This window comes from Mercenaria mercenaria, chromosome 12, assembly GCF_021730395.1.
Source record: "Mercenaria mercenaria strain notata chromosome 12, MADL_Memer_1, whole genome shotgun sequence".
In the NCBI taxonomy this organism is placed as follows: Eukaryota; Metazoa; Mollusca; class Bivalvia; order Venerida; family Veneridae; genus Mercenaria; species Mercenaria mercenaria.
Genome location: NC_069372.1, coordinates 44,774,238 through 44,787,513, shown reverse-complemented (window position 1 = coordinate 44,787,513; position 13,276 = coordinate 44,774,238). Strand labels below are relative to the sequence as shown.

Here is a 13,276-nt window from a genome sequence, read left to right as displayed (position 1 = left end):
CGATAACGAAATGTGCCAGTTAAATATGCATATTGTCCTTAATGGCAGATTTTCACTCCGTCAAACAGAACATGTTTCATCCAAATTAGTTGTTATATTGGAAAACAGCTCTCCTGCTTGCACGCTGTTTTATAAGACTAATTATTGAGAATTAAATGCAAACTCGCTAACATTTTAATTGGAATAAAGACTAAATAACAAACAAAACAAAAACACAAACTAGCCTGATTATAATTAATACATCGCAATAGGTTGATTCTCACACCTTATAAATAACATTGGTATTTTTTTGACAAGCTATGGTATCGAAGAAACCAGGTGTAAAATCATTACAGGTAAGTTGACGGGACTGAAAAATCTCATCGAGCTAAACAAAATATCGAGCTAATAATATCGAGGTAATGATAAATGATTACATTAAGATAAATAGGGAAAAATCGGGACCGACTCAAACACATCGTGCTAACCGGAGTTTCGAGCTAAACGATATGGAGGTAAAGATATTCAACTGTATTACCTAGAAACTGGAAATCAGTGGCAAAACTGGAATATTACCTAGAAACTGGAAATCAGTGGCAAAACAGGAACATTACCTAGAAACTGGAAATCAGTGGCAAAATTGGAATATTACTTGGAAACTGGAAATCATGGAAAGATCCAGGATTTTGGTTTGGAAGGGGCATGTTATTTCTAATAGGTTCTGGGACATGCTTCCTCAGGCTAATGGTTCCTAAATTTACCCAAAATGGTTCAGTTTGACATAATATGAGGTCTAAATATTTGACACATTGGGATGGCCTGGGCCTGGTAATAAGAGAATGGTGAATTTGGAATAACATGTTTATGAATTGCCAAGAAACAAGTTGTAGATTCTGCATAAATTTTTACAGATTGTATCATAATATGCAAAGGTATTAAAACATTTTGATCAAGAAAAGCTAAATAATTTTGAAGGTTGAGCTTCTTTTAGAGCTTGGAACATCTAAAATTGTCAATGAGGGTCAAGTGGATTCAAAAGCTCAGTTTTGAGTGGCTACCTTATAAAAGTTGGAGTTGTATGTTACCACAAATATTCTTGCTATTGTCAACTCTACTAGAACTGATATCAGGCCAGTAATGTTTACAGTCAATTATTTGGAGATGCGTTGAAATACAGGTTAAATTAAGTTTATAGACACATTTTATCAGCATTATAAATTTGATGTCACTGTGTATTTGTCTGGTGCAAGCACCATGGAATAATTTAATTTCGTGGGCATGAAATTTTTTGGATTTGGCTAAAATTGTTATTTCTTGTAGATATGAATCTGACAATTTCAGTGTTTGAGTATCAGATGAATGGAAATTAATTTTTGCTCATTTGGATTTAATTTTATGGAATGGCACTACCATAAAATCCTTGAAAATTAGTCCCCAATGACTATTAATGATTTCGAAGTATTAGTCACAGTATTTTATTTCATGTGTTATATATTTTTCAGCTGTCCAACCACCTTTTTGAAGAATTAGCTATGGATGTTTATGATGAGGTAGATCGCCGAGAAAACGACTCGGTCTGGTTGTCAACACATGACCACACGTCAATAGTCAGTGATCGACAAGCTGTTCCCTTTCTTCCAGTCAACCCTGAATTCTCTGCCACAAGGAATCAGGTCAGTTACATTTGTTATGCATATTATCTTTACCCAGTAATAAGACATACTCAGTAATAAGGCCTACTTCGTATTAAGACGTACTCAGTAACTAGACTTATACAGTAATAAGATTTACCCAGTAATAAGATTTGCCCAGTAATAAGATCAACTCATTAAGAAGATTTACACAGTATTAAGACCTACTCTTTAATAATAAGACATACCCAGAAATAAGACTTATTCAGTAATAAGACTTACGCTGTAATAATAAGATCAACTCATTTATAAGACCTTATATTCATGGCTGTTTTTAATTTGCGATTTTAGTAAATATTAACAAAAATAAGACCGTTGCAAATATCTTTCAGTATCAGTGTTTAGACATATTTGTTGTGTGTACATTGTACTAGTGCATTTGCTGTAACACAGTGTTAAAGTAGCTCTTCCCGTCTTTTAGAAGCCATTAGAATATGATGCTTATAACCATTCTTGTATTACAGGGTCGGCAAAAACTTGCACGATTCAATGCCCGAGAGTTTGCCACCTTAATTATAGATATACTCAGTGATGCCAAAAGACGACAGACTGGAATAGCCTCCCCGCCACTTACAATTAAAGAAAAAATGGGTAAGTTTGCTTTGCCTTATAATTCACAATATTTATCAAAATTGTGCTTTTTTATTTGGCACATAGTTGTTGCAGAGAGTCTGCCTGCTTTGCTCAGAAGGGAGAGCGGAGATCTAAAGATCACGGCCTATGTTCTCTGATATTACTTATAACAGACATTGTGTCTGAAATCGTTTTCCTCTACTTCTGATTCATGTGGGGAAGTTGGCAGTTACTTGCGGAGAACAGGTTAGTACTGCTGAAGAATCCAGGAGCACTGGTTAAGTTACCTTTCCGCTGTTATAAAGCTGAAATACTATTGAAAAACAGCCCAAAGCCCAAAAGAAACAAAAGTTGTAGCACAGTCTGTAAGTTGAGTGGAATTAAGTGGCCTTTTGTCGCTTACTAATGACATCCCTTGTTTTCTGTATCATGAAATCTTAACACTAATGGTTTAACATAAGGTTCTTTTACATGCATTTTGCTAAGTTGATTGTGGACAGAGTCGAGCATGACAAAAACAATAAAAACTGAACTCTTAACTATTGGACTGTTGCTTGCCTTTGTGAGAAGTGTGTATTTGTTCTGTATCATTGATTCTCAGTTAATTACCAGATGCCTTGAAATGTATTAGAATTGTTCTCATTACATTAACCTTTACCCTGCTAAATTTTTTAAGTGGACTGGCCCATCATTCATTTTCGGCAGTACCACTTCTTATTCAAAGGGATGTTCACAGAAAATTTATTGACTGAATAGCGAACAGTGCAGACCATGATCAGATTGCACGGATATGCAGGCTTATTTTGGTCTGCATTGGTCGCAAAGGCAGAATCACTTGCCACCAGCAGGCTAAAGGTTAAAACACTGATCTCTTAAAGTAGCCACAGTATAGGAAAAATGTGCAAGTTGTCCAAGACTGAGTGTTCCAAACAAAGAAATGATTAGGACACTGGCTAGAGTCCTCTAGACTCAGCTGTGGTGACTGGGCCATTGATGCTGTAGCGATAGGTGTTTCACTGTTTATACCAGCTGCTAGTTATTCTTGACAGCTGTCATGTGCAGAAATAACACACAGTCATAATTGATACTTATGGTCTTCACAACAAGTTTGTGTTTACATTAATTGTTCCAACCTCATGTATTTACATAGTATGAAAGTACATGTAATTGGAAAGGTTGAGTTGAGAAATCTGCCAGCATTTTGCCATGGACTTGAATCAGCTTGGCTCCTCTGTAATTGACATGTTGTTCAAGTAGTGTTGTTTACTGTTCGACCATTATTTAAAGCAGTTGATTGATCTTGCTGATTTACATGTACTATTTGACCCACACAATCCGTAATGGTCTTGTTTCGAAATCTGGCTTTATTTTGCATGTCTAAATGTAAACTATCTTTCTGAAGGTATCAGAGGGTTTTAGTAGGATGTTTTTGAATTTTTTAAGTATCTTTAATAATGTCAATTTTATGGCCAAAAAAGATTATTTTTCCAGCCTGTATAATATTTTTCTCATTTTGATATAAATCAGGCAAAAATCACAAAAGATGTTTAGAAATTTTTCACAATTTTTATATGCTACTGACATGAAAGCTTTATAAAAATCCATTTACAAATAAAATGGAAACTGGTTTTGTTAAGTGTCAAAAATGCAGGCTGTCTAGCGTCCCTAAAATTCCTACTTTTTCCTATTTTTTTTCAATTTGGCTAAAATTCCTATTTTTTAAAAAAAATCAAAGGAAATTCCTAAAAAGGCCCTATTTTTTCACAAAGATTCCTAATTTTTTAACTTTTTTGCAATGATCAAAAAGAGAAAATGTTTTAAATGTTGTTTAAAAGTTCTTCTAATTCAGAAAAAAACAATTTAGCACAGTTCAAAACAGTGGAAAGCTAGGAGACATCTTTTCTGTAAATAAAGCACTATTTCTGAGTTACTTTTATGTCAATCACATAAAGGTAAGCACATTACATGGTCTTTAAAGTCCGTATTTTGATTTGAAAATTCCTAAATTTAGCCCTAAAATTTCCTTAAAATTGTACCAAATTCCTAATTTTAGCCCTATTTTTTTGTACAAATTGCCCTAAAATTAGCCCTAATTTTTTGTCAGGGTATGCTAGACAGCCTGAAAATGGCTAAAATTTAAAATGGAAAAAGCTCCCATCAAAAATGTTTTTCTAAGATAAATATAAAACTTAACCCGCTCACTTAGCTGAATAGGGAGAGTGCCGATATTTAGCATTACCTAACTAGCTTTCAAGACTCAATATGAAACACACCTCTCTTCAGTTTTGATAAGTTAGACTTCTTTTAGTGGACATTTTATAAGTTCATAACTTGTACACATACAACTAAATGATCAGTTCTGGTAACTCTTCATGTATTGTGTCTTAGATAGAAGATTAAGTTTTTTCTCCCCTTGATATACCTGCATTGCTATACAAACTACATTAGAAAAACAGTTCTGCATATAAATGAACTGTTTGATATCTCACAAGGTTATCTAATAAAAAAAACTGCAAAACTTATCAGCACTAAACATTATTATCAAGCACTGAAATTCAGTAAGTTTCCATAATTAGGGAAAGTGTTGAATAAAGATATGCATACTAAGGCAATAACTAGGGTAATGTTAGATATTTACCAGAACCAAATTTGTTGGGAATGTAGGACAGAATATCATAAAATAATGCTCAGAGAAACATATTTGTCAATATTCCTGTCGTGAAACTTAGAGCTTGGAATGGCAAATATTCATTTTGCTATAACTTTGTTTAAAGGTGGTCAATCACATTTAATCAACATTTAATGACATTTTTTACTTTTTGTATATTCTGATAGAGAATTATTTAAGGAACAAAAAGACCGATTACATAGAGTTAGATTCCTATCTGAAATGTATATTTTATTATTTTTATAAAATTTTGTAATTACTCCCCTTTAATATGAAAGTATATAAAAAGCTGGGTATTTCTTTTTATTTTGATACAATGTCTAGTTTCACATTTGCATTTGATAGACATATCAACTATTGAACAATCTGAACCAAAATGCAAGTTTTAAAGCTGTGTGTAGCTTCTGAATTCATTTATTTCCAATCTATCTTGGTTGCACAACCAAGATAGGCAAAGAGAGATAATAATAATTTTTAAAACTTGCATTTCTAATGAATTCCATCTAAATACATAATTTTTAATGCAAATATTTTACAAATATATTACAATATGTCTAATATTTATACATTTCTTTAGGCAAAGTATGTTTATCGAATTTATATTTATGATAAAATAACTCTATCTTGGTTGGGCAACCAGGATAGGAAAATGAAATTTTAAAAATACCTCCAGTGAAAATCTAATTTGTATTAAGTGTTAAGTGAACATAAATGAGTGTAAATGATCAGATGCTAAAGTTTCAAACAAATCCGTTACATGGCCAAAATCTGATTATCCACCTTGAATGCTTAAAGTTTAAACTAATGCAAATTATTTCAAGTTGACTGTAGCTTAAAGTTGCACATTCCTCTACTTTCTGTATCAATGTCTTTCTGTTTCATTGTAAACCCAATATTTTCTGTTCAGAAACAATATATCAATGCAGCAGTTTTCTATAATATTTGTTTTGGGTTTCAAAATTAGGTAACCCTTTAGTTATTAGCTCACCTGAGCACAAAGTGCTCAAGGGTGAGCTTTTGTGGTCAGTGATTGTCCAACGTCGTCCGTCCACACCTCCTAGCCTAAACCACCAGTCCAATTTTGATGCAATTTCACAGGAATGTTCCTTGCATGATCCTCATTAAAAATTACCCAAAGAAATGAATTCCATACAGAACTCTGGTTGCCATGGCAACCGAAAGGAAAAACTTTAAAAATCTTCTTGTCCAAAACCACAGTGCCTAGGGCTTTGATATTTGGTATGTAGCATCATCTAGTGGTCCTCTACTAAGATTAGTCAAATTATCCCCCTAGGGTCAAATATGGCCACGCCCTGGGGGTTGCATAGTTTACACAGACTTATATAGGGAAAAACTTTGAAAATCCACAAAGCCTATGGCTTTGATATTTGTAATGTAGCATCATCTAGTGGTTCTCTATCAAGTGTGTTCAAATTATCCCCCTAGGGTCAAATGTCGCCACTCCTCAGGGGTCACGTGGTTTATATAGACTTATATAGGGAAAAACTTCGAAAATCTTCTTGTACAAAACCACAGTAGCTAGGGCTTTGATATTTTGTATGTAACATCATCTGGTTGTCCTCTACTAAGATTGTTCAAATTATTCCCCTAGGGTTAAATATGGCCCAGCCCTGGAGGTCACATGGTTTATATAGACTTACATAGGGAAACACTTTAAAAATCTTCTTGTTTAAGATACAGTCTTGAAATTTGGATTACATGTACAGTTTTGCACACCGATCATAAGACTGACTTTCAGTGACCATGAATGTGACCTACTGACCTACTTTCTTGTTTTTAGCTCACCTGAGCAATGCTCAGGTGAGTTTTTCTGATCGCTCGATGTCCGGCGTCTGTCGTCTGTCGTCTGTCAACATTTAGCTTGTGTATGCGATAGAGGCTGTATTTTTCAATTAATCTTCATGAATATTGGTCAGAATGATAACCTTGATGAAATCTAGGCCGAGTTCGAAAATGGGTCATCTGGGGTCAAAAACTAGGTCACTAGGTCAAATCAAAGAAAAACCTTGTGTATTCGATAGAGGCTGTATTTTTCATTTAATCTTCATGGATATTGGTCAGAATGATAACTTTGATGAAATCTAGGCCGAGTTCGAAAATGGGTCATCTCGGGTCAAAAACTAGGTCACTAGGTCAAATCAAAGAAAAACCTTGTGTATGCGATAGAGGTGGTATTTTTCAATTAATCTTCATGAATATTGGTCAGAATGATAACCTTGATGAAATCTAAGCCGAGTTCGAAAATGGGTCATCTCGGGTCAAAAACTAGGTCACTAGGTCAAATCAAAGGAAAGCCTTGTGTATGCGATAGAGGCTGTATTTTTCAATTCTTCTTCATGAATATTGGTCAGAATGATAACCTTGATGAAATCTAGGCCGAGTTCGAAAATGGGTCATCTCGGGTCAAAAACTAGGTCACTAGGTCAAATCAAAGAAAAACCTTGTGTATGCGATAGAGGCTGTATTTTTCAGTTGATCTTCATGAATTTTGGTCAGAATGATTGCCTTGATGAAATCTAGGCCGAATTCGAAAATGGGTCATCTCGGGTCAAAAACTAGGTCACTAGGTCAAATCAGAGAAAAATCTTGTGTATGCGATAGAGGCGGTATTTTTCAATTGATCTTCATGAATTTTGGTCAGAATGATAACCTTGATGAAATCTAGGCCGAGTTCGAAAATGGGTCATCTGGGGTCAAAAACCAGGTCACTAGGTCATATCATGTAAAAACCTTGTGTATGCGATAGAGGCTGTATTTTTCAATTGATCTTCATGAATTTTGGTCAGAATGATTGCCTTGATGAAATTTAGACCAAGTTCGAAAATGGGTCATCTGGGGTCAAAAACTAGGTCACTAGGTCAAATCAAAGAAAAACCTTGTGTATGCAATAGAGGCTGTATTTTTCAACTGATCTTCATGAAATTTAGCCAGAATGATTACCTTGATAAAATCTAGGCTGATTTCGAAAATGGGTCATCTGGGGTCAAAAACTAGGTCACTAGGTCAAATCGAAGAAAAACATTGTGTATGCAATAGTGGATGTATTTTTCGATTGATCTTCATGAAATTTGGTCAGAGTGATTGCCTTGATGAAAACTAGGTCGGTTTTGAATATGGGTTATCTGAGGTCAAAAACTAGGTCACTAGGTCAAATTAAAGAAAAATCTTGTGTATGCGATAGAGACTGTTTTTTTCAGTTGATATTTATGAAATTTGGTCAGGTTGATTGCCTTAATGAAATCTAGGTCGAATTTGAATATGGGTCATCTGAGGTCAAAAACTAGGTCACTTGGTCAAATCAAAGAAAAACTTCTGTATGTTATAGAGGCTGTATTTTTCAGTTGATCTTCATGAATTTTGGTCAGAATGATTGCCTTGATAAAATCTAGGTCGAGTTTGAACATGGGTCATCTAGGGTCAAAAACTAGGTCATATCTAAGAAAATGCTTGTTTTATCGCAAGAGACCAATTTTTTGGTCCAATCTTAATGAATATTGGTCAGAATATTTGTTTCCATGAAATCACTAGGTCAAACATGTTTTACACTGTTATGGAGTGTTTCTTAGGTGAGCGACCTAGGGCCATCTTGGCCCTCTTGTTTAAGATACAGCCTTGAAATTTGGATGACATGTACAGTTTAGCACACCGATCTTAAAACTGACTTTCACTGACAATGAATGTGACCTACTGACCTACTTTCTTAATATTTTAGCATCAGTTTGACATTTGAAACGTGTAGCTCATGTAACCCAAGTGAGTGATGTAGGGTCATCATGACCCTCTTGTATTTTGAGCATTAGAATGTTAGAAAGTTTGGTGTATATTATGAATAGCTAGAGTTTCCTATCTGCCACACTCACACACACTCTCCTCCAACCTCCACAGAATAGAGTTTGGTTGGTGATGAATGTGTGAAAAGTGCATTTATATGTGTATATAGCATTGTCTTGTCTGTAGACAAATTCTTGAAAAAAAATTTAAACTCTAACTCATTTAATTGCAGTGTTGTTTCAAGTTATTCCCCTACATAGTTTGTTAATTCGTTTTAATTACATTAGATTCTATTTTGCAAAAATGAACCATTAGAATATTTGTTTTAGTATATGAATAGGCAATTCTGAGTTATTCGAATATGCCAAATATTTTTAAAGTGCATCATATATTTATGCTGAAAATAATCTTTAATTATAATTGAGCCGTGCCATGAGAAAACCAACATAGTGGCTTTGCGACCAGCATAGATCCAGATCAGCCTGCGCATCTGCACAGTCTGGTCAGGATCCATGCTGTTCGCTTTCAAAGCCTATTGCACTAAGAGAAACCATTAGCGAACAGCATGGATCCTGACCAGACTGCACGGATGCGCAGGCTGGTCTGGATCCATGTTTGCTGTAAAACCACTATGTTGGTTTTCTCATGGCGCGGCTCATATATAAATAGGTAATAGAATTATGTAATTAGTTGTCTTAATTCATAAAACTATTCCATGTGCCAAGAAAATTTTCTCAAAATTCTGATGTTCTGTAAGTAAACATCTGGTCTAAGTATATATACCTGACTAACAGTACGTGATTCCAGCATTTCTTGCATAATTTGCAACATTCCATGAATGATTTTCCAATGAAATACCTGCTTGCATAAAAAATAATTACATGTATTCTTAATAAACTAGAACTGTTTGTAGGAATACAAATAGTAATAAATTGGGAGTTCTTTCTTTGCATATTTCAAGAGGAGTTATTTTTGTTTGCACAGAAAATGTTTGCTGTTTTTGTTGGGTCCACCTTAAGTTTATACCCCCCAAATTTCTTCGGGGGTTGAGGGACCTTAGATTTGCCCATGTCTGTCTGTCCATCCAAATTTTTTGTCACGAAAATATCAAAAAGTATTTCATTTAATCATAAAACCTTACAAGATTGTAATTCAGCATGTGAGGTTGTGCTCCCGGTGTTTCAGTTGGGATTTCTCACAGCAAGACCAGAGTTATGACCCTTGACTAAGTCAAAACTATGCATACAGTTATAGGAGTAGGGGCACCATTGTCCTTTGGATACACATCTAAACAAACAATTTTTAATCTTTAGCCTGCTGGCGGCCAATGATTTTGCCATTGTGACCAGAGCAGACCAAGATCAGCTTGGCTAATTATGGCCTACAATGTTTGCTAAATTACAGTAAATTTTCAGTGAACACCCAAAAATGAATAATAAGTATTACTGCCCAAATTGAATGATGGACATTTAGCGGGATAAAGGTTAAAATAGATTTTACCAATCTTATGAATGTGTACTTGATCTGATATCATGTTCATAGTTATCAAAGAAACATTTATTGAGTTATGGAGTAAAGAAAATTCAAATCAAGTGTAATTTTATACACTTCTTTTCCAAAAAAAACTGGCTTAATGTATCCTAGTTTACATCTGCACGTACTTTAGCAGTATCACTACAGTTACTTATTGATATTACGCGCCCATTTAGCTCAATAGGGAGATCGCTGATCTACGGATCGCAGAGTTGCGAGTTTGATCCCCAGGCGGGCGGTATGTTCTCCGTGAAGATTTGATGAAAGACATTTTGTCTGAAATCATTCGTCCTCAACCTCGGATTCATGTGGGGAAGTTGGCAATTACTTGCGGTGAACAGGTTTGTACTTGTACAGAATCCGCGAACACTGGTTAGGTTAACTGCCTGCCGTTATATATCTGAAATACTGTTGAAAAACAGTGTTAAACCGAAAACAAACAAACAATTAACTTCCAAATAAAGGGAAGTAATAAAAATCATTGAATTCAATATAGCTGCCTTCTCTTTTGGCCAAATGATCAGACAAGTGCAATACGTTTTTAAGAAAGTTACCAGATTAAAGCATTTATGAAAGTCCCATATAGCTAAAAAACAATACTATAGATGTTTATGAAAGGTCCCAGTTTCTATGAGGAAGAAAAAGAGTTAATTTCCTTAATGAATATAATTATTAATCAGACTTCTACTGAATAAAGTTTAGCCATAAATTCCATATATTGTATACCTTATTTGTTAAAATAGTATAAATTTGTGCTTTAATCTTCTGCTTAAAAACAATTTTCATTAGAAAGACACTTTGTTTGAAATAAGTAGGAACTTGTGTGCAAAATTTCCTCAAAAATTGATTAGTGATTCATTTTTGTAGAAGTGGGAAGGGGAGCTTTTATTGGGTAGTGGGCCTGTATTTGGGGATATATGGTAAACATATATAATCGTATTATATGCAATACTGCACATCATCCTATTTCATCACACTGAAACAAAATTACTCTTATCTGTGAATCAGTGCATTTTGAATTGAAATTAAATTCTGTGGGGTTTTCTGTCAAAATTTATAGCGAAAATTTCAAGAGAGGCATTTAAGCATGAAAAAATGCACTTTAAAAAAAATAGTTCTGTATCATGTCTAAGTTGCTGTAAAATCATTTAATTTTGTAGGCATAAATTTTGTGGTTTCACTAGGGTTGTATTTTAGGAATATATTGATTTTGTGGATGTGAAATCAATGGAATGATATAAGTTTGTGGATATAAAATCAATTGAAAGATATTAATTTGTGGATATAAAATCAATAGAAATTTGTGGATATGAAATCAATGGAAAGATATAAATTTGTGGATATAAAATCAATGGCAAAATATTAATTTATGGGAAAGATATAAATTTGTGGATATACAATCAGTGGAAAGATATTAATTTGTGGATATAAAATCAGTGGCAAAATATTAATTTGTGGGAAAGATATAAATTTGTGGATATAAAATCAGTGGAAAGATATAAATTTGTGGATATAAAATCAGTGGAAAGATATAAATTTATGGATATAAAATCAATGAAAATTTCATTTCATTGTTACTGGGATTTATTTTTGCGGATTTAAAGCAACCACAAACGCATCAAAATAAGTCACTGGCTATTACAAATGATTTCCTTGTAACTGTCTTTTGAACTTGATATACCTTTTGACAGTGTTTGGAATGAGGAAAAGTATGAAAGGTATTTGAAAATTTATTTGATTTAATTATCTGATTACTGGGAGTTGAACATGATCACATGAGAAAGGCATGATCAACAGTGATTTTTTACTGATGTGTGCAAATGTAAGACATACATTCAATTTTATGTGTTATTATATGTCTCTCCTAGGGGGAGACATATTGTTTTTACCTTCACTGTCTGTCTGTCCGTCCATCCGCATTAAGCTTGTCCTGCTTTCACAGGCCAAGCTGCTAGCCAGATTTAGACGAAACTTCACAGGAGTGTTCAATACCAACCTTGTGTATATCGCAGGCACATTCAGCTTCGCTGCACAAAATAGCCACAAGAGTTAAAAGTAGAAAAATCTTGTCCAGCTTTCACAGGTCAAACTGTTGGCTGGATTTCGATGAAACTTCACGGGAGTGATCAGAACCAAGCCTAGTTGTGCATGTTGCCAACATGTTCCACTTCACTGCACAAAATGACTGCCAGAGCTAAAGATAGAAAAATCTTGTCCGGCTTTCACAGGTCAAACTGCGTACTGGATTTCGATGAAACTTCACAGGAGTGATCAGTACCAACCCTAGTTGTGCTTATCACTGGCACGTTCCGCTGCACTGCACAAAATGGCCACCAGAGCTAAAATTAGAAAAATCTTGTCCAGCTTTCACAGGTCAAACTGCTGGACAAATTTTGATGAAAGTTCACAGGAGTGATCTGTCTCAAGCCTAGTTGTGCTTATTGCCGACATGTTCAGCTCCACTGCACAAAATGGCCGCCAGAGCTAAAGGTATACATAGTACATTGTGGTGGTGGTGGTGGGGGGAGACATATGTTTTTAGCTCACCTGAGCACAAAGTGCTCAAGGTGAGCTTTTGTGATCGTCCTGTGTCTAACGTCAGTCGTCCGTCGTCAACAGTTTGACTGTTGGCACTATAGAGGTCACAATTTTAGCCCAATCTTAATGAAACTTAGTCAGAATGTTACCCTCAATAAAATCTTGGACAACTTCGATATTGGGTCACTTGGGGTCAAAAACTAGGTCACCAGGTCAAATCAAAGGAAAAGCTTGTTAACACTCTAGAGGTCACAATTTTGGCCCAATCTTAATGAAACTTGGTCAGAATGTTGCCCTCAATAAAATATTGGACAAGTTAGATATTGGGTCATCTGGGATCAAAAACAAGGTCACCAGGTCTAATCTAAGGAAAAGCTTGTTAACATTCTAGAGGTCACAATTTTGGCCCAATCTTAATGAAACTTAGTCAGAATGTTGCCCTCAATAAAATCTTGGACGAGTTTGATATTGAGTCATCTGGGGTCAAAAACTAGGTCACCAG

General features: G+C 34.8%; 1 protein-coding gene across 3 annotated transcripts in view; it reads left to right on the top strand.

Moving 5' to 3' along the window:
- LOC123533705 (ARF GTPase-activating protein GIT2-like) overlaps positions 1 to 13,276 on the top strand; it is a 55,963-nt gene that overhangs the window by 21,600 nt on the left and 21,087 nt on the right. For all 3 annotated transcript variants that reach the window (XM_045315489.2, XM_045315490.2, XM_053519921.1), the window contains 2 exons: positions 1,482 to 1,652; positions 2,135 to 2,261. In XM_045315489.2, coding sequence (XP_045171424.2) covers positions 1,482 to 1,652; positions 2,135 to 2,261 — 298 coding nt within the window. The remainder of the gene's footprint in view (positions 1 to 1,481; positions 1,653 to 2,134; positions 2,262 to 13,276) is intronic.